This window comes from Pelophylax lessonae (genome assembly GCF_965119305.1).
Source record: "Pelophylax lessonae genome assembly, chromosome: 7".
Taxonomy (NCBI): domain Eukaryota; kingdom Metazoa; phylum Chordata; class Amphibia; order Anura; family Ranidae; genus Pelophylax; species Pelophylax lessonae.
This window is the reverse complement of record NC_138774.1, coordinates 268,177,212-268,198,670: the sequence shown is the minus strand read 5'-3', so window position 1 is coordinate 268,198,670 and position 21,459 is coordinate 268,177,212. Positions and strand designations below refer to the sequence as shown.

Here is a 21,459-nt window from a genome sequence, read left to right as displayed (position 1 = left end):
GACCTGAAACACATTTTGTACTTGATAAACAAGTATTATTTGACCAAACGTTGGAACCTTGGGCAACCTATATGTCTTGTGATTGTATGCTGCCTTGATCATATGGGTGTCCTAGGTATCATACCTTGGTCATGGCTTCCTGTGCTTTTTCTTTTCTTTCCTCTCTCTTCTTTTGCTCTCCTGTTGGAGCCTTATTCCTTCTATTTTCCCCATCTTTATGGATTTTTCGTTTGCATATCTGTTAATGCCAGTGTATATCGCAAGTACTGTGCCCTCTGCTGTGAGAAACATGATGGCTTCCAGTCTGTAGTTACTGCCTACTGTTCAGTTTGTTTTTGATACTATATTGGCTATATCGTGTGGCTGACCAAGTGTTAATTTTTCTTGATTTATTCTCTGGCTTTGTAAAACTTTTGAACGTAAAAAATGGATTTTTGTAAGAACTTACCGTAAAATCCTTTTCTCTTAAGCTCATTGACAGACGTAGTCTTCTTGATTCTCAAGAGCTGGGTTATGTTGTCTCCGCAGGAGTAGGACTAGGCAGAATGACAAAACGTTCTGGCTCCACCCTAGGGGGCAGTCCCTGAGGGTATATCCTCCCTCTCTCTGCTACAGGGAATCAGTTCTGTTTAAAGCAGTACAGAGAAATTAACCCAACCCAACTCAATGATAGAGGGGCGGGTACTACGTCTGTCAATGAGCTTAAGAGAAAAGGATTTTACGGTAAGTTCTTACAAAAATCCATTTTTCTCTATCGCTCATTGACAGACGTAGTCTTCTTGATTCTCAAGAGCTGGGACATCCAGAAGCAGTGCCACAAATGAGGGGTGGGATTGACAAAATCAAATCCAATCTAGTAGGCCCAACCGGTGCCAAACTAGAAGTTTTAAAGGCTCATTATAAACAAAGAATGAGACTAAAGAAAAAAAATTTCCAACGGAAAAAAAAACCCTCGAGGTAGACCACTGGTCTCCTCAAATTGCGGCCTGCAAAACCTTGCGGCCAAATGAGGCATCAGACGATGCCATTACATCAACTTTATAATGTTTTGAGAAGGTATGCACCGACGACCAGGTAGCCGCCTTGCACACCTGGACCACTGACGCCTGATGGCGAAAGGCCCATGACGCACTAAGTGCCCGAGTGGAGTGCGCCTTAACAGGGAACGGGGGCTCCCGACCCTTAATAGAATAAGCCTGCACTACCGTCTGTCTGATCCATCTGGAAATGGTCGCGGCAGATGCAGGCAACCCCTTTTTGGGTACATCTGGGATCACAAAAAGTGAATCCGTCTTGCGAAACGAGTCTGTTGTTTTCAAGTATACCCTGATCGCCCGGACCACATCCAAGGAGTGCAAAGCAAATTCCCGAGGATGACTGGGCTTAGGACACAGGGAAGGTAATACAATTTCTTCATTCAGATGAAATTCTGAAACTACTTTTGGTAGGAAGGATGGATTCGGACGAAGAACCACCTTATCTCTATGAACCACCAGATATGGTGAACGACAAGATAATGCGGCCAGTTCTGACACCCTGCGTGCAGAAGTAATAGCCACCAAGAAGGCCACCTTCTGGGACAACGTGGGTAGAGGAATCTCCCTAATATCTTCAAAGGGAGGTTTCTGAAGAACCGACAACACTAAATTAAGATCCCAGGGGGGTAACGGCGCGTGCACTGGCGGAGCCAGATGTCGCACCCCCTGGATGAAATTCCGCACCAAGGAATGAGTAGCCAAAGGCTTCTGAAAGAAGATGGCTAATGCTGAGACCTGACCCTTGATAGTACTCAAGGCCAGTTTCTGCTCAACCCCTTGTTGCAGAAAAGCCAATATTCGACTAATCGAATAAGACCGAGGACGGAACCCCAAAGGTTCACACCATGCAATGTAGGACTTCCATGTGCGATGATAAATCTTTCTGGAAGTCGCTTTCCTTGCTTCAACTAGAGTAGGAATAACTGAAGCTGACAAACCTTTGTCCTTCAGCACCTGGGTCTCAATAGCCAGGCCGTTAAAGCCAGCGATCGTAAAGCAGGATGGAAGATCGGTCCCTGAGACAGTAGATCCTCTCTGAGAGGAAGTCTCCACGGGACGTCCGCCACCAGTCTGACCATGTCGGCGTACCAAGCTCGACGAGGCCAGTCCGGAGCTACCAGGATTACTGGGATTCCTTCCTCCTCTACCCTGCGAAGAAGTCTTGGCAGTAACGCGAGAGGAGGGAAGGCATATATTAGCTGGTATTGCCCCCACGGGGCGATCAGTGCGTCTGCGGTTTCTGCTAGAGGATCGCGGGAGCGAGCCACGAATCTCTGAACTTTCCTGTTGAATCGTGATGCCAACAGATCCACATCCGGGGTGCCCCACCGTAGGCACAACTGGTGGAAAACGTCTGGATGGAGGGACCATTCCCCCTGATCCAGGGTCTGACGGCTGAGATAATCTGCCTGCCAATTCTCCACCCCCGGAATGAACACCGCAGAGATTGCTGGAACAAATCGTTCCGCCCAGCGAAGAATGCAAGCCACTTCCTTGGCCGCTCGGACACTCTTGGTGCCCCCCTGGTGATTGACATAAGCCACGGCCGTGGCATTGTCCGACTGGATCCGAACCGGGCTGCCCTGGAGCTGCTCGGTCCAGTGAATCAGACAAAGTCTGATCGCTCTCAGTTCCAATACATTTATCGGTAATCTGGATTCTTCCGGGGACCAAAGTCCCTGGGCAGATAATTGACCGAGAATTCCTCCCCATCCGGATAGACTGGCATCCGTGGTCACTATCGTCCAATATATTGGCAGAAATGACTTTCCCTGGCTGAGCATTGGAGACCGAAGCCACCAAACCAGAGACTCTCTGGTCTGTTTGCTCAATCGTATCTGATTGTCCAGGGATTCCGGATTCCGATTCCATCTGAGGAGAATCTCTTGCTGAAGAATTCGGGTATGGGACTGGGCCAATGGGACTGCTTCGAAGGAAGCCACCATCAACCCCAGAACCCTCATGCAAGTCCGAAGGGAAGACCAGTTGTTGGACAGTAACAACTGGACTGCTGATTGAATCTTTCGAAGTTTCCCTACCGGAAGAAACACTCTTGTCCTGACTGTGTCTAGAATTAGACCCAGATATTCGAGCCTCTGGGTGGGAACCAGAAAAGACTTTTGCTGGTTCACCAGCCACCCGAATTCCTGTAAAGAAATCATAGTAATTTCTATGTTTTGTAGCAAGGTCTGAGGAGACTCTGCATGAAGCAGAAGATCGTCTAGGTAACCTAGAATCGATATACCTCTTTGGCGCAGAAGTGCCAACATTGGGGCCAACACTTTTGTGAAGACCCGCGGAGCCGTGGCGAGACCGAAAGGTAACGCCACAAACTGATAGTGGTTCTCCTCTACGGAAAAGCGTAGAAAACGCTGATGTCCTGCGAAAATGGGAATGTGAAGATAGGCGTCCTTGATGTCTATGGACGCTAGGACATCCCCTGGATGCAGGAAGGCTGCTACCGTGCGAATGGACTCCATTCTGAATCTTCTTATGTTGACGAAAGAATTGAGTGCTCTTAAGTCCAGAATTGGACGCACTTTGCCCTCTTTCCTGGGTATTGTAAACAGGTTTGAATAAAACCCTTGAAACCGTTCTGTCCAAGGAACGTGGACTACCACTCCTTGTTGTAGTAGATCTGTGACTGCTCTCCGCAGATCTTCTAGACGATCCGGAGATAGTCGGATATTGGAAGGGAAGGATCGCGCCGGTGGGAGAGATCGAAACTCGATCTTGTACCCTGACTTTATGACTTCGCAAACCCATTTGTCCGGGATTCTGGAAAGCCATGGATCCGGGAACCGGCGAAGACGTCCCCCCACCCCAGTTATGGGTGGGGGCGCACCTTCAGGCTTTGGATGGTTTATCTTCAGGTCTGGAGGGGGCGGGCTTTTGCTTGCCCGACCAACGACCCCTGACGCCTCCTGTAGGAACCTTGGAGGACTTAGTTTTTTCACCCGCTGGACGAAAAAACCTCTTGTGAGCAGAAAAAGAAGGCCCTCGTCTTTGACGAGTTCCTCTACCTTTAAAATTTTGCGGTAAAAAGGTGCTTTTTCCACCGGTGAGATCCTTAATGATCTCATCTAAGTTGGCTCCAAATAGACGTTCTCCTGAAAAGGGGATATTAGCCAATGCTTTTTTGGAACCTTGGTCGGCTATCCAACCTTTTAGCCACAGTGTACGCCTGAGAACCACTGCTGAGACTGATGCTCGCGCCATTAATGGAGTTGCGTCTAACGCCGCATCACATACAAACTGTAACCCCTGTATCATTTGTTCCAACAAATCTGATACCGCCTGAGGGACTTCTTCTAAGTCCCGGCGTAACCACTTGGTCCATTCAGTTACAGCCTGCGAAACCAGACCAATAGCAATTATTGGCCTGAAAGCTGATCCAATCAAGGAAAACATGGTGCGAGACATAGCTTCTATCTTGCGATCCACTGGATCTTTAAAAGACGGAGCGTCTTCTAAAGGAATAACCGTGGCTTTATTCAATCTAGCAATTGGTGAATCCACCACAGGTGGTTCTGTCCATTTCTTAATAAGGGTTTCCTCAAACGGATAACGCCTGTCAATGCGTTTGGAAATATTAAAAGTGCGTTTTGGCAGACGCCATTCTTCATCGATTGGATTGCCAAAACATTTGGGCAATGGAAAAACCTTTGCCACTTTGATGCGCTTTTTAGTCCCAAAAGGGATCTCAGTTTCAGCTATTTCTGATGGAATACCCTGTAACCTTAAAGTCTCTTGAACAGATACAATGAGTGCGTTTACCAACGCTTCCTCTCGGGCTATGGCAGATGCCGAAACATCCTCCTCACTGTCTGAAGAGACAGGACCCGAGACACCAATACCAGATGAAGTACCTGCAACTGCAGAAATAGGCTCAGAGTCTGAATCCGAGGTTTCAGATAATAAGGGGTTAGGCGGGGGTCGCTTTCTTGCGCCCTGTCCCTGACAAGCCACTTCCACCCGGGACACAAAAGTTTCCATAATGGCTGACAAAGATTCAATTGTCAATGGGGTGCTGGAGGATCCCGCAGACCCCTCGAGGGGATCCGGAGGAGATACATGAGTGGCAGGGTCCATGTTAATACAGGACACTTTTTGCCAGCAATAAACAAAAAAACTCTTTTTTTTTTTTTTTTTTTTGTGTGTCTCCCCCTAGCGCAATAGCGCCCCTCAGAGTACCTGCTTCTCGATCCCAGAGAGAGAGAGAGGGACCCCCAAGGCTCACCAACCGATGCAGTGCAGTTTCCAACAAACTGCAGCCAGCGTCTGTCTTACACAGACTGGAAGGAGCTGTTTGCTTTTTCCCGGGCAGAAGGCGTGGCTCCGCCCCCTGTGTACGCCTTCGGGCGTTCCCAGCCCTCCACGAGGAAGCTGGGCTCACAAAACATGGCCGCCCCCATAGAAGAGACATAAGACTCCAAAAACATGGCGGCCGGCGTGACCTGAGGACATACATGCATTCGGTCTACGGCAAAATGGCGGCGGACCGCCGATATCGTCTTCCCAGCACATCCACCTGCACTCTGCTGAGAGGTGACATATGGATCTACAGAGATACACTTGAACCAAGTCCACTTCCCACAAACACATGCTGTATTACAAGGGGGACTTGTAAGTGTCAGATATATACTGACCATATATGGAGGGGCCCATAATATATACTGCCTCATAAATGAGGAAAAAAAGGGAACGTTTTACTCACCATACCGAACCGACAGGCACCCTCTCTTCATAATACCCTCTCCACCGAGGTGGGGGTTTGTGGACGCCTCGACTCTCTGGTCCTGGCGTCCAAGCGAGCTTTTAACTCGCAAAGTCAGTCCCTTTACTGGGACTCCGTCGCGGCCGACTCAGCGCACTGGTCTGCACGCGTTTTTAGGCAGAAACCGGGGTGACCACTGGATCTCACATCCAGCCCGTCGCCCGGCCCCGCATACTTACTTGAATATGTCGCGGCCGACCAAGCGCAATGCCTGGTCTGCACGCGCTCGTAGACCGGCTGGGGTGACCACAAGTGTCGCCCAGTCCGGCATTTTTGCTTGAAGATCTCACAGGAAAAAAACACTGGAGAAAACTACCTAAAAAAATGTCTTTTTCTTAAAGAAAAAAAGTCTTGCCAGGACCAAAAGATCCCAGCAAGGAACTTAGGTCCTTACTCCTGACTAGACAGAAAAAAACTGATTCCCTGTAGCAGAGAGAGGGAGGATATACCCTCAGGGACTGCCCCCTAGGGTGGAGCCAGAACGTTTTGTCATTCTGCCTAGTCCTACTCCTGCGGAGACAACATAACCCAGCTCTTGAGAATCAAGAAGACTACGTCTGTCAATGAGCGATAGAGAAAACAGAATTCAATGATTTGCAAATTACATAAACCTATATTATATAGTCACAATAGAAAATAGAAAACATTTTAAAATGTTTACACTAAGAAAATTTGCAAATTTAAGAAAAAAAAAAATAAGGTAATTTTGAAATCGAGTGCAGCAACACGTCTCAAAATTAGGAAATCATCTTTATCATGGTGTAGCACCCCCTGTTCTTTGAACAACATTCTATAAATATTTGGGAACTGAGAAGACCAGGTGCTAGAGTTTTGGGAGAGGAATATTGTCCCATTCTTGTCTGATATAGGATTCATTCCAAGATGCACCAAATATTTTTAATTAGTAAAAGTCTGGACTGCAGGCAGGCCAGTTAAGCACCGTGCATTTTTTGGGCGTCTTTGGAGGCAGAGTGCCTGTGCTACTAAAATGTATAAGAAAAATTATCTTTTTTTTCTGGTTCTGGACATGCTACAGAGCTGAAACTTCACAGGTACACTTTTTAGACCCCCCAGACACTAAATCCAAAAAAAGTCATGCCTGCCTCCAAAGACGCCCAAAAAATGCCAGATAAATGCCTGCAACTAAAACGCCCAGGTGGAGCAGGGCCATATCCCTGTGCTACTAAAAATTCTAAGAAAAATGATATTTTTTTCTGGTTCTGGACATGCTACAGAGCTGAAACTTCATAGGTACACTTTTTAGACCCCCCCAGACACTAAATCCAAAGAAATCTCATTTTTTTTTTTCAATAATTTTTTTCAATAATTGGCTCTCTATCAAAAACGAAAATTTTTAAGAACTTTTTTTTGTGTGATTGAGCATGACCCAGAACCATCATATTCTGATTGGCCAAATACAAAGTCGTACAAAGCCGTCTATCATACAAGTCGCGCTGAAGTCGCGCTGAAGTCGCGCTGAAAGTCGCGCTAACAAGTCGCCCCTTATGAGGCGACTTAGAGGTCGCAGCAGAGTGAACCGGCTCTTAATTGAATAGAGAGCAGTATGATGATTGTGATTCCCAGCCCCACCTTATCAGCCCTCCCTTTTTTCTCATCTAGTACATCTTTACCCCAGCCTCACCCAATCGCCTAACTCCTCTCCACCTCCTAAACCACCCCTCTACCTACTCTTCCTGGGCAATCAGTATCGGTAATTGGTGTCGGCGATTACTTACAAAAAAAAAAAAAGTATCGATACTCGTCCTCGGTGTTGAAAAAATGGAATTGGTGCATCCCTAGTTTCTATGCTGAAATTCCTTTAAGAAATCAGGACCAGATTTTACCATAATGTATTTAAGAATAAATGACTGCATAGTGTAGTTTTTTTGTAGTTCCTGCCTGCACTACTTACATCTGACCCGTGCCCCTTGTGTTTTACTTACTCCTGGACCCTGCACTATGTCTGTTACATACATCTGACCCCTGCACTCTTGACCTACTGATTGTATTTATCCCTTTAAAGTGATTGTAAATTAAATTTTATTTTTTAAACCAAACATGTTCTTTTTACCTGCTCTGTGCAATATAATTGCACCAAGCGGCCCGGATTCTCCTCTTCTTTGGTCCCCCGCCGGTGCTCCTGGCTTCTCCTAGGTGTGCTACCATTCCATCCTCTAGTGGCATACCTGCAGGCTCGATCCTGGGCCACGCTGCCTACATCCACAGACCATGTGACTCAGCACCTGCCCCCCACTCCGTCACAGGATCTGAATGACAGCCAATAGTTCCCACTGTCTCAGCAAAGCCTGTGAGAGAGGGGTAGAACTGCTACATATGGCCACAGCACTGGATAAAGTGAGACCTCAGGTAAGTATAAGGGGGCGATATTACTACCTAAACATGTTTTACCTTAACGCAGGGAAAGCATTAAGGTAAGAAATGTTTAGGATTTAGAACCACTTTAAGTCCCTTCCACTGTTACAGCAATTTGGCCACAACTACAGTTCCTTGTGCCGGTGTACAAGAAGAATAATTTCTGTTTTTGTGCTTCTAAAGACATTTTGTCTTTATATCTTGAATGTCTGCCTCTTGTTCCAAAAGTCTGTCACCAAACGTTTCAAAGTGTGATAAAAATGGAGATGTAATTTTGGGGATGCGACTACGAATCTGGTGTGGTTTTGTGGTTACGAATGGACATGGTCAGTAGGGGGGGTCTCCAGATTTAATTTTGAAAATCTGGTAACCTTAGGTCCGAGGCAGTGGCAGGGATTGATCAGTGTAAGATTACATGTAAGCATACAGCTAATAGTGTAAAGCCTAATTCACAGACACCAGAGCACACATGATTGCCTTATCTCTGGGCCAGCATTCTACGCCGGCTATACACAAAGCAAATTTCTTTCCTGCAACCACAGGTTTATCCCCTTTTCTTCCCCATTCTGATGCTCAGCTTGAACTTCAGCAAGTCGTCTTCAGCACGTCTAGATGCCTAAATGCATTAAAATGCGGCCATGTGATTGGCGGATTAGCAATTTGTCTTACCAAGCAATTGAACAGGTGTACCTAATAAAGTGCCCGGTGAGTGTATATAGCCCTATGTAAGCTTCAGACACCTCTGGTCCCAGCATAGACAGGGCAAAATATGTGTTTCATGCCCAAATGCAATTTACACACCCAGCACTGCACTGCGGGAAGAAGGGGGGAGAGTCCATAATACTCTTTTTCCTTTCCCTCCAGCTTGCTGAATGGAGCGTGAGTTTATGTGGGGGTAAAAATCATCTATTAATGATGCTAAACATTCCCATCTGGTATCGCTCTACTGGGATGAGGCCAAAGATGTCTGCTTCAGATACAAGTCTATCCAATGTTGGCGTGTAGAAGACACATCTAAGGCTGGGTTCACTTGAGCTTTTGTACTTGTGTTTGAACATGGGCTTTTGACATGTTTTAAAGAGTGCATTTTTCAGACCCTTTTAATAAGGTCTTTGGCTACAAAAACACGCAATCATGCCCCAAAGAAACTCATGTACTACTTTGGCGCAACAAAGGACCGCACATTACTCTAATGTGAACAGTCCACAAAAAACAACATAGAAATCTTATTGTCAATCGTTGTAGCGCTTCTGGAAAATGTGCAACAGATCACTCAGCTGTGTGAGCAAGGCCTAAATATTTAGTGTCTCAGGCAGCATCAAGGATCATGAGGTTGTAACCAGACAATGACTAATACAACACAAATTACTATGCACTATTGTAAACTTGCACCTAACTGTTACACAATTTACATACTTTCAGATTACCAGTAGTAATGGTTTACACATAAGCCACAAAAGTATGCAATACCTTGCTCAGGAGTTTCATGATGCCCCTTTAAGACCGGTGGGCACTGTGCATTATTGCATAATGCAGTTGATAGACAAAGCAAACAATCTGGCCTGCAGGCTTATTTTATCATTCTGATCCTTTCCTGAAATAGACAAGTTATGTCTGCACCGATAATTTACAACCACAACTTGGCCGCAGAGTTGTACGCTATCAGGTCCGGGATGATTGGGAAGACCTTAGGGATACACTGCAGGGGAAAATGTTACAATGTGTAGCCCAAAATCTGGCACACTCGCACTCAGAGATGTCACAATGCCAGGCAGATTCTTGAGCAGTGCGGCTATTGATGTTTATTAGACGGCGTCCACTAGATGGTGCTAAATAGTACGGGGTGTTTGAATGGAAAGTTGAAAGTACTTTTACAGAATTGTCAAGCCAAGCACACAGTCCAGGTCTGTGACAAAACACAATTCAGGTCTGTGTCAATGCTAATACCGTGAAAAATTTAATTTTGGGGTAATTTAAGAAACATAAAACTCTTTTAGAAACCTTTGTTATCGGACATGTAATGTTACTGAAAACTTTACCTGTTAATTTTAATCTGCAGCCAGCTATCATTTCTAAAACTTCCAGTCAATTTTAATTTCTCTTTTGCAACTATGGCTTGGAAAATGCAAGGTCTAAGCCAATTCCTCCACAAAAGAAAAGGTAAGGATATGCAATAGCATTTGCTAAAACCATTTGAATGCATATAGTTTATCTGGAGGGGATTTTTTTATCAACAGACATTGAGTATCACTTGAAGAAAAAAAAAAAAGTGTACAGAGTTATATGGAAGCTTCAATTGTCAACCTACTTCTAAAAATACAAGGTGCTTGGCTGTTCCTGGTTGTGCAAAAACACAACAGGGAGAGGGCAAACCAGATTAGCGCGTTATCCCAATGTAACATTTATTGTAAAATAGATTATATGATATGGAACACAGAGAGGAAGATTGTGTTTTTAATTCCATTTTTCCAGCAATGATATACACTTCAATATAATGGTATACTGTAATCCTAATTTGGGACAATATGTATGGAGATTATAAATTGATTTGCCCTGCCTCATCTAGATCCAAACATGCAGGAAAGGTAAATTAGTCTTTAAAATGTTTATTTTATATTATCTTTATGGTGAAATATATTTGCCTTTTATATTTGGTTTGTCTTTATGTTATTTGATTCATTTGACTGCGGGAAGTGATAATTGGCAGGATCACATCACTTTGGGAAGGTTGGACTCAAGGGGTGGGAGGGGTAAAGGATTCTCATGCTATGTTCAGTTGCATATAAATTGCTAAGCTGTAAGGATCTGGATGGTTTGGCTCTGAAAAAGATGATACTACCCTTGAAACGCGCAAGACAGTTTGGATCCAGGTGGTGTCCTCCCTAGCCCAGGAGCATGCAGAATGGACCGACTGACATCTTGAGCTTTGTTTGATATGGTGCTTGAGTAGACTTATTTTTTTCTTACAATAAATGTTACATTATGACAATGTGCTAGGCTGGTGCACCCCCTATCTGTTGTGTTTTTATAGAACGTTATTAGGGCTCCCCTAGGCCTAAGAGGGCAGCAAAGTTTGGTGCGTCTATAGTTACAGTGGAGAAGGGGATGTATTTGAAAAACTGATGCCCGATCACCACAGCACGCTCATGCACACAGGAGGTGCTTTTGATTTGTTGTCCCTGGTGCCAATGACCATATACTGTGCCTATTGGTCCCTTCACACATTGACTGAAAAATCAAAAGGTGCTTGGGCAGAATATGTGTGAGCTGAACCAGTAAACATCCTATTAAATAAACCTCGGCTAAAACTCTTAATAGGACTCTGCACTAAAGGAAGATAGAAAATGTGATTGCCGACCTCTCCTTTTCAAAATTCTGGCTGTCTGGCCAATTCATGATAATCAAATGGCTTCAGCCACTTATAATGCACTGACCCAGTATGAAGATCAGTACAGACACGTTCCTAAACCTTGTGGACAGCCTCAACTCAATATTGAACCCTACAAACTAAGACTGGGAAGCCATCAAAGTTCATGTGCGTGTAAAGGCAGGTGTCCCAATACTTTTGACAATATAGTGTGTGTGTATGTGTGTAAGTAATGTGAGCACCTCTGTTTTCCTTCTGCCTCCACTCACACTCCTTGCATTTCGCAGACCCAGTCTGAGTATAGAAATGACTGACTTTTCGTTGACACTGATAACCAAATCACTGAGAAGACAGACAGAATGAAAAAAATGTCTGTAAGCATTGTGAGTTTTGCTCTTCTGTCCATTCCTTTCCCTAAGATCCAGGATTATGTTGTCCAACAACCAATGGTATTCTCCCGTTTACTTTTTTTTTTTTTGCACCAGACTGCTGGTAACTGACTGGCTCAGTTTTAAGGCTAATTCACACCTGGGATTAGGGCCAGACAGTGCATTCCTGCAGCTGGAATCAAAGGTGTAGGTCGTACAAAATAGTGATAGACTGACGAGAGCCGCAACTGTTCACATGTATCATCACATCCGGCGAATACAGGCTAATATGTAGCACTAGGGAAATGATCAGTTGAATGTATGATGTACATGAAAGCATCAGCACTACTTAATACAGGAAGGGAATCTTTAAAATCAACAAAATGCTACTTCTCACGATTATGACTGTATAATGATCTGATCAGACGCTTTGGATCACTGTGAAAGAATTCATGGAATTGGTCTTGCTTATGGAGGTGGATAAACCATGACAGGGTTCATGGATGCTCCCTGTGCTATTTGCACAAAGCAATATACGTCTCAATAACCGGAGTTTAGCACTGAGTCCAAGATCAAAAGATAGGTGCAGTTCACAAAGCGTTCAATGAATATGTACTGAAAAAACTGCAGACACCAAAAATTTGGCACTAGACCTTCAAACCTTTAAATATACCCTTTGTATGCAAGAGTAGAGTACTTTTTCTGCTACTAACAAGTGATAATCCCCTTAACATGAAAGGAAAGTATGGGAATTGAAAAAAAAAAATAAAATATATATATACACATACATACTCACCTAGGTGGATGCTGCATATGTCATCTGCTGCTTCCAAGACCGAGAACTGAGTGATCAAACACTGCTGATGGCTCAGTTCTCGGTATTCAGTGAGCAGAGAGCTGGTGGCTGTTAGTCACCAGCTCTCTGCTCTGCCCCTCCAGTGCTCACTGGAACACCAGGCTGTGGAGGGGCGACTCGCTAGGTCTCCCAGGAGTCTGCCAAGAGGCTGAGCTAGCTGACGGTCCGACATTAAAGTTGGAATCGATTCAGAGCCTGGACCGGCTGAGTGCCATCAGCCGCCAGTGCACTTTAGCCCACTATCAGCTGAAATGCGTCACAGGAGTGCAGAACTAAGTGCACTCCGTTGACCCACAGGAGAAGTAGAGCCAAAAGAGTTTTCTTTTGCAAAGTATACATATTCTATGCCTGGCTCTGTGGCAGTGAAGAATCACTTCTGTAGCCGCTACTGCTACGACAGTGATCCTTTCAGTCTTCTTAATTCCATGCCTATTCCCATTCTCCGATTGACTGAGATGGAGATCATCACATCACCTCCCTACCTCTCCTCCTTGTCCAATCAAAGAATGTTTGCATTAATTGAAAAAAATGCAAAGCATTCTCTGAATGGCCCCATGCCAAGTAAGAAAGCGACCCCTGTGTGGTTACAATGCAGCAGGGCAGCTGCTTGGCACAGGACCCGGAAGACAGTGAGGATCCCTGTAAGCGGTGACTCCTACAGTGATTCCCCTCTTCCATAGGGATCAGCCAGGTATGCAATATGTATACTTACTATGAAGAAAAAATATAACTGGAATTCAGCTTTAATTTTTATGCTGTACGTCATATAAAAGTGAAAGAGGACTTTCTACGTCAGAAAATCTAAGTAATCATCATATGAATTAGGTACTACTAAAGTCAGACAATTTGGAGAAATGAATGCTACTCAAATTCCCTGACTTGCAGCTCCAAGTTTGGGACGTCGTATTTAGAGCATGTGCTGTAACAGCATGTGAACAGAATTAAAAGCTCACTGCTTAGATGCATGTTGTTCAAAACTGCTGTATATGAGGTGTCATATGAATTGTGTACAACTAACCTTTGGTCCAGGATATCCAGGTGGGCCAGGGTTTCCGTGGGGGCCAGGGGGACCCTGAAAAAAAAAAAATATATATAGTTAATCCTGAAGACTTTTTTGCCCTATCTAGTCAAATATTACCACATACCGACTTGCTAATATGCCAGCGTCTGGATTAACATTAAATAACTTTGAAACCTCACCAGTCACAAAGGCACAGTGTAAGGCGATTGCCCTAGGAAGATTATAGGTCATATGGCCTGCACAAACTTGCCTTCTTCTATGAAGCTGTGTGCAACTATTGTAGCTGGACAGACAAACTAGAAACCTAAAGGATTACTGAGGAATCTCAAGACTGAAAAGACCTTTCTGCAAAGGCTCAAGTGATGTACCAAGTGTAAATAGAGTGTGAACACAGCATATATCTCCTTCTCCTGTGTGGGTCTGACTGTTCACAGGACATCCCAGAGTAACCAATCTTTGTCCAGAAACTGGTTCTCTTTTATGCAAGTCAAAAAAAAAAAATGAGATGCCCTGCTAGGTATGACACCTTTGTTTTTACTTAGCATTACCTGCCCAGTGCAAATAATTAGTTTTCCTGTGTAAATTTATTAGTGCAAAGTGATAGCTGACAGGTTTCCCTGTCTAGCTGGTTATTCTTTTCATTCATAAGCCCTCTATATACAAATTCAATTTAGTAAATCCTTGCTGCTGTGGTTTACAAAATAAAGCCCTGGTTCAGATTGATGAGATTTCTGATACATTCCAGAAGGAAAAGAACTGAAATAACCTACATTTCTATGGAGGCAGTTCACATATAAGCAGTGCGATTCCAATTCGATTTCAAAAAGGGTCCTGTGTGGTGTGATTTGTAGCTACAAAGACTTGAATAGAAATCGCTTATCTGTAGTAAGATAGCACAATTCCAGTACTTTTTGCAAGTCTTTGCTTTGTTTCTCATCTCCCATCCCTGGTCCATGTCAGGAGAGAGAACGAGAGAGCGCGAGATTGACTAAAGGCTTTTACACACTTGACGAAAATCGGACAAAACATTCTCTGATTTTTCTCTCTCACGCTCAGCGGTCTTAATCGTTTTTAGTTGACAGTGCATACATGTTCATGAAATTTCTCGTCCAATTTTTTTTTTGGGACGTTTGTACCTAGACTTCCGGGTCATCAGCAAATTCACATCATGCGTGGTCTTTCGTATCTGATTTTTCGCAGGTGTACTGCATACACATTAAACGAAAATTGGTCGTGCTGGAGACAGACGATAAAAATTTTGGTGTTTGTCCCTCCGTTATTTTTACATTGAAAATGTCGGCATTGGCTGCTGATAGCACACTAGCCGAAAATCATACGATTTTACCTCGGACGGGAATTTGACAGTCTTTCTTCTAGTGTATACCCCACTTAAACTGACCGAATCCAAATCGCATTAAAAGTTCATTAGAATTGCTTCTGATGCGCATCTTGCGCTGGAGCTGCTCCTTGAAATTGCACTACAAAAGGGATATAACTTGCACCACATCAGTGTGAACCTAGGCTAAAAGGCAGAAGTGGAACTAGAACCTTCAGGGCCCCAGTGCAAGAAACCATGAAGGGGGGCATCCCGGACCCGGACTCTCGTTGCGGCGCCCTTTATTGCGGTCCCACAGCGAGACCCTTTCACAAGCTCTGCAGTGGGCCCCCTTCCTGCCTGCACGATGGTGGAATGCCAGGACCCGGTCGCAAGTGTGACCTTTGCGATCCTGGAAGTTCACCCACTGGTGTCAGTAGTCTTTATTTTTTGGTATTTTAATTGTATTATTTTTTATCATTTTATTTTATTACAATGTAAAATTATATATTTACCGACTATTGTTCTATGGTTCTCTATTGTGACACATTCCCTGCAGCAGCCGGCAGGAGAGCAGAAGAGCGAAGAAAGCAGAGTGGGGTGGGGGAAAGCAGAGTTCACCTAGAAGAGCGAGAATGATATTCATTTCCTACAGCCTCCTGGGATACCCACGTCACGCATCCTAGGAGGCCACAGGGTAACTTACTGCACATATGCTGTGGCGCGTCTTTCGAGGGGCGGCTGTCTTTTCCAAGCTTCACAAGCATGCATCCATTTTCACAAGCAATGCTCGTTATTTGGCATAGAACACTTTCCAGGAGCATTCATATTTAGAGAACTACAAGAAGCCCTGATTAAGGAGAATTGTTTAGCCCCCGAAACAGGGTGGATGCCTGTTGTCTCAATTTAGCCAACAATGAATAATGATAAACTCTTAAAACAACTGGCTGACACTCTTTTTGTCTATTTCTCTTGGGTTTCTCTTTTTTTTGGGAGGGGGGGGGGGGGGTGGTAAAGCAGCAGAGTTTAATCATCATGTTCAAACAATTCTCCCTGACTGACAAATAAGAGAATCACGTCCAATACCTCACATCAACCTTTTCTTGGGCCTTGCCCATTCAGGCCATCCCCCAGCACACCTGCTCACCTATCTGGACACCCTCAGTCTCTCTTTATGTAGTGCCATTCCTTCATTGCTCTAATGCACCAGAACTTCTTGGTACGACAGAGTATACGACTACCCCACTGTGACAGCGCTTGGGCCTAGGTAGCCAATTCCCAGGCATAATAAGGAGTACAGGACAGTGACTTTACCCACCTGGGTAAGCTCCAACACCATAGCTTACTTATGTTGGACTTGTGCAGCAGGGGGACAGCAAGTTGGCATGAATGGGTGGGTTTAACGTGTGTGTGTGGGGGCCACCAAAAAAACTTTAATTTTGCTCCAAAAGGGCAGGTGACTGTGTTTAAGAACTATGACCCCTGCACAGTTTTAGCCTGATCCACCCTGTTCATTGTTTTAATTTGTCTTCTTTTGATTCCCAGATTTCTTTGAACATTGATTTCTTCTTGATGGCGCTTTTGTACCATGCAAGAGCAGCCCACTTTGGCTTGGGGTGTGGGAAGGAATGGGTTTTACACGCTGCAACCACCTGCAACAGTGAAAAACCTAGCCTTGGTCTTTATTTTTTGCCCTCCTGAATTTTGGGACACATGATATAGACAGGCTTGCCTTGGGTCAGTGACTCAAGCAATACAAGAAAGACAATTCTGAAATTTACAACTTCTAAAGTCATAGAAGACTATATTTTTATCCTGAAATTTTTTAAACTATTCTACAAAAAAAGGCTTTCTACAGTTTCTATTGACAAAGTGGTTTAGATTTCTATATAAAAACTATTTATAATTTGGTTTGTTTCAGGGACAGCAGAGGCTGCCAATATGCAAATAAACTGGTCTTCTAAACCAGACACCTGGAATTACATGTTTGTGCCAGCCTTATTGTAGCACCATTGGGAATCAGTAGGAGCCATTCTGTATGTGTGCCCATAAGTTGCATCACTATAATGGAAACAACCTTGACTTATTTCAAATAAAAAAAAAAAAAAAAAACGGTTTTGTTTCCCAGTCGGACCCACTTGGCAATGACATGCTGAGGAGGAAGGGAGGAGGAACGTTCCAACACACATCGTAATATTTGACTTTTTCCACATGTGTGTGACAGCCATTGGGATCCCATGAACAGTGTTTTAAGTTTCTTTTTTAATAGTTTATTGTTTTTCTGACATGGCAATGGCATTGAGGTTATGTGATGAGTGATGGGTTTAGATACACATGGAGGACAATTTTCACTGCAAAAAGAGATCACTAGTTAGCAAAAAAAGGGTTTGCCAACACTGAGGACGATTACTTAAGAGAACTTCGGGTTTTAAAAAAAAAAAACAAACAAACACAGGATTTTTGACTTACCGTAAAATCAATTTCTCTGCTGTTCATTGACGGACACAGCTCCTGATTCTTCTTAACCATTGGGTTATACTGCCCCCTACAGGAGTAGGACACTAGGCAGGAAAAAGCTGGACTATGCCTATGGGCAGTCCCAGGGGGTATGCACCCACTGTCAGCTATAGGCACTCAGTTTTGTTAGAAGCAGTGCCAGAAGAAAGCCAACTCCACAGAGGGAGTGGGTGCTGTGTCAACATCAGAGAAACAGATTTTACGGTAAGTCAAAAATCCCATTTTCTCTTTCGTTCATTGACGGACACAGCTCCTGATCCTGATTTTTCTTAACCACTGGGATGTCCCAAAGCAGTGTCAAACATGAGGGATGGGAAACAACAGAAAAGAATTCCCAAGACTAACCATAGCTAACCAGGTAACATGGGAGCTCAACCAATACACCCTCAAAGAGGACCAGGTCCTCTTAACAACAGCCAGCAAAACCTTGCAGCCAAAACAAGCATCCGCAAATGCCAACACATCCACTTTACTAAAAACTGTGCACCGACAACCAGGGGGCCGCCTTGCAAACCTGTGTCACTGACGCCTGATGACGGAAAGCCCAGGAGACATAAGTGCCCTAGTAGAGTGCGCCTTGACAGGGAAAGGAGGAACCTGACACTTGATGCAATAGGCCTGAACCACCGTCTGAGCCATATGGAAATGGTAACAAAAGAAGTCAACAGCCCTTTGTAAGGTCCATCCGTAAGCACAAATAAAGAGTCTGACTTCCTAAAAAGACTCCGTATCTGCCAGGTACTCCCTAATTGCCCGAACCACATCCAAGGCATGCAAGGGAATTTCCTTCGGATGTTTAGGCCTGGGACACAAAGAAGGCAACACAATGTCTTCATTCACTTAGGAAGGAATGACGGACCGAGGCAAAGGACCACCTTATCCTTGCAAATCATTATAAAGGTGAACGACAGGATAACGCCACCAGTTCCGACACCCTGCGTGCAGAGGTGATAGCCACCAAAGAAGGCCACCTTCTGGGGCAGCAAAGCAGGGAAACCTTCCGAATATTTTCAAAGGGAGGTTTCTGTAGAGAGACTCACCATGCAATGCATGTCTTCCACATACGATGGTAGATTTTCCTAGAAGTAGATTTCCTGGCTTTTAACAGCGTAGGAAGCTCCAACTCAGACAAACCTCCATCCTTCAGCACCTGGCGTTCAACAGCCATGCCGTCAAAACACACGACTGTAAAGCAAGATGGAAGATTGATCCTTGGGACAGCAGATCCTCCCTGAGAGAAAGTCCCCAAAGAGCATCCGCAATCAGCTGTACCAGATCAGCGTACCAAGACTGGTGAGGGCAGTCCGGAGCCACTAGGATGACCGGAATCTCTTCTGCCTGGATCCTGCACAGAAGTCATGGCAGAAGTTTTGAGAGGCTGGAACGAATTGGTCAACCCAAATTAGAATGCCGGCTACTTACCGAGCCGCCAAGACACTTCTTGTGCCCCCTTGGTGATTTATGTAGACCATGGCCGTGGCATCCGTGGTGACAACCGTCCAGTACAGGGGGAGAAAGAATTTTCCCTGTCGAAGTGCCAGAGAAAGAAGCCACCTCTAGATCCTATCCCATTTTACCAGAATCTCTTTAGCAGAGATCTTGTGTGGAACTGTGTAAACGGACCGCCTCGAGGGTGGACACCGTCAAGCCCAGCACCCGCATGCAAGCCTGGAGGGATGTTCGTCTGCTGAACAACAGAAGCTGGATTGCCTCCTGCAAAGTCTGCAAAGCTTGGAGTATTTTAGGGGGCCATGGAGACAGACTAAGGGGTTTTAATAAATTCCGGAACTTGTGATCTAAGAAAGACAGCAATGTCACCTTCCTACCTACAGAATGCCGAAAAGAAAATGGAGTAGCAAGAAAATGTTAATTCATCACTCTATTCTCTCTTCCTGTCACCATGTTCCTTGTCAGCACCTGACTGGCTCCTAGTGGTACCTAGATGTACCCTCCCTCCTCCAATCTAAATTCTGATATTTGGTTAAGTGGGGTACACATTATAAGAAAATAGGGCGAACGATCGTTCAATTTTCCTCCTTGTGTCACAGCAAAGTTGGAACTGAGGAAGGAAATAATGTACAAAAACTCACGTACGACAAAGGCTTTTTTCTTTTTGTTGCTTTTTGTTGTTTCTGATCATGCGCAGTGTTTTTCAGATTTTTCTCATACGGAAATCATACAAAAATGGTACACAATAAACAAAATATCTTTGGTTCTGTTCCCGTACGAGAAAAATGTTGGAGTTTTTCCCAAAGGAGGTCGGAATTGGTTGTCAAAAGTTGTGTACACCCTATCAGAAAATCATACTATCCTTACTCGTATGAAAATATTTGCCCAATTTTCTTATAATGTGTATGAGCTATTAGATTCGGGCTGTATGCACAACTACATGCAATTATTTAAAAGGAATGCTGCATTTAAAGCTGCATTAAATGGTGAGTTTAGCTTTAATACATTTACACAAAAAAGCACAACAAATGTCTGCTTTACTGCTTATATACATCTGTATGCACTATATCTTCCCAACTACAAAAAATTACCACTCCCAAGTGTAGTGCCTTTGGGGGTTTAATTCCTGCTTCCCCTTTACAGAATGTCTGCTGCAAAATTTGGGGGAAATAAACATTGGATGTGAACTGGAGAAGAACAGCCAAATTCTTTCCTTTTCCAGGGTCACTTTCCAAGACTGTGGAGTACAGATCAAGTCTGAACTCAGAATTTGCTATTGACCCAGAATTACGAGAGGTGCAAGCCGCTGTGGATATAATCTACAGTTACAAGCTTCAGGAATCCTGCACAGATGTGTTAAATATTTTCCTTTTATTGCAGTTATATTGTATTTTAGCTTCCAGTGTGACACACGGGTTGTTCCTGTCCAGGGGAGGTTGTCAGTGAAAAAAAACAGAATGAACAAATATATATCTCTGGCTTAATATGTCCCTCTGGATACAATATCGTTTTTATTTACAATGATAAAATGCCTTTTGTAATGCTAAATGAATAACAAAAAAAAAAAAGATAATGGAGCCAGTGGCAAGAGAGGGGGGAAAGGGTGAGTTTGACAACAGTAACTAATCAGATGTTCACGATTTATCATGTTACCCTAAAGAAAAAAAAAAAAGCTGCAATGCGCATTGGGCAACCGCTCACCACACTTTATCCTATTATGTGATTGCTGCATGGTACAACTGTTGGTGTAATTGTTCGACAATATTTGAGTGTTTGGAGCATTGATGATCATATGGCCACCAGTTACAGGTGTCAGTGTTGCTGCAGTCTAGACGGTAGAAAAAAAAGTGTGTGAAATTTTGTTTAGCGAGGTTTATAGAAAACCCAAAGCTCCCTATTAATGCTTTTTTCCTCTTCTCCCACAGCATTGACAGAGGGAGTTCCTCACTCCTGGATAGAAGATCCTTGCTGTTCTATGCAGAATTCTCCTGTGAGCCCAGGGAGGTCTGTGACTGCTCATGCCTACAGGAAATGAGTTGATGGACTCTGAGCATCCAGTAGTGGAGGAGGACACAGAGTGCAACGCTAGAGTATGAAGAGGGCAGATGTACTTTTAAAAAAAATACCCACCATGCCTAGCCCTCCAGAGCTAAACCACCCAACTCAAGTGTCTTCAGTTGCAGTCAGCAATAATGATTTCACCCAGAGGTGAACTAGCATACCGAGATCATGGCTGCCCTACTCATGTAAGATGGCACCTGGGAAGGGGTAAGGTATGTTCGTTTACGTCTGCGGGGCTAGGCAGGGTGAGAAAACTTTGTCTGAATACACTTTCCCTGTTTTTTTAATTGTACTCCTATGATACCACTAGATGGGTTT

At 44.2% G+C, this 21,459-nt stretch overlaps 1 protein-coding gene across 1 annotated transcript in view; it reads right to left on the bottom strand.

Annotated features, from left to right (window-relative positions):
• COL27A1 (collagen type XXVII alpha 1 chain) overlaps positions 1-21,459 on the bottom strand; it is a 582,809-nt gene that overhangs the window by 462,785 nt on the left and 98,565 nt on the right. The window contains exon 5 of the mRNA XM_082264626.1: positions 13,797-13,850. Coding sequence (XP_082120752.1) covers positions 13,797-13,850 — 54 coding nt within the window. The remainder of the gene's footprint in view (positions 1-13,796; positions 13,851-21,459) is intronic.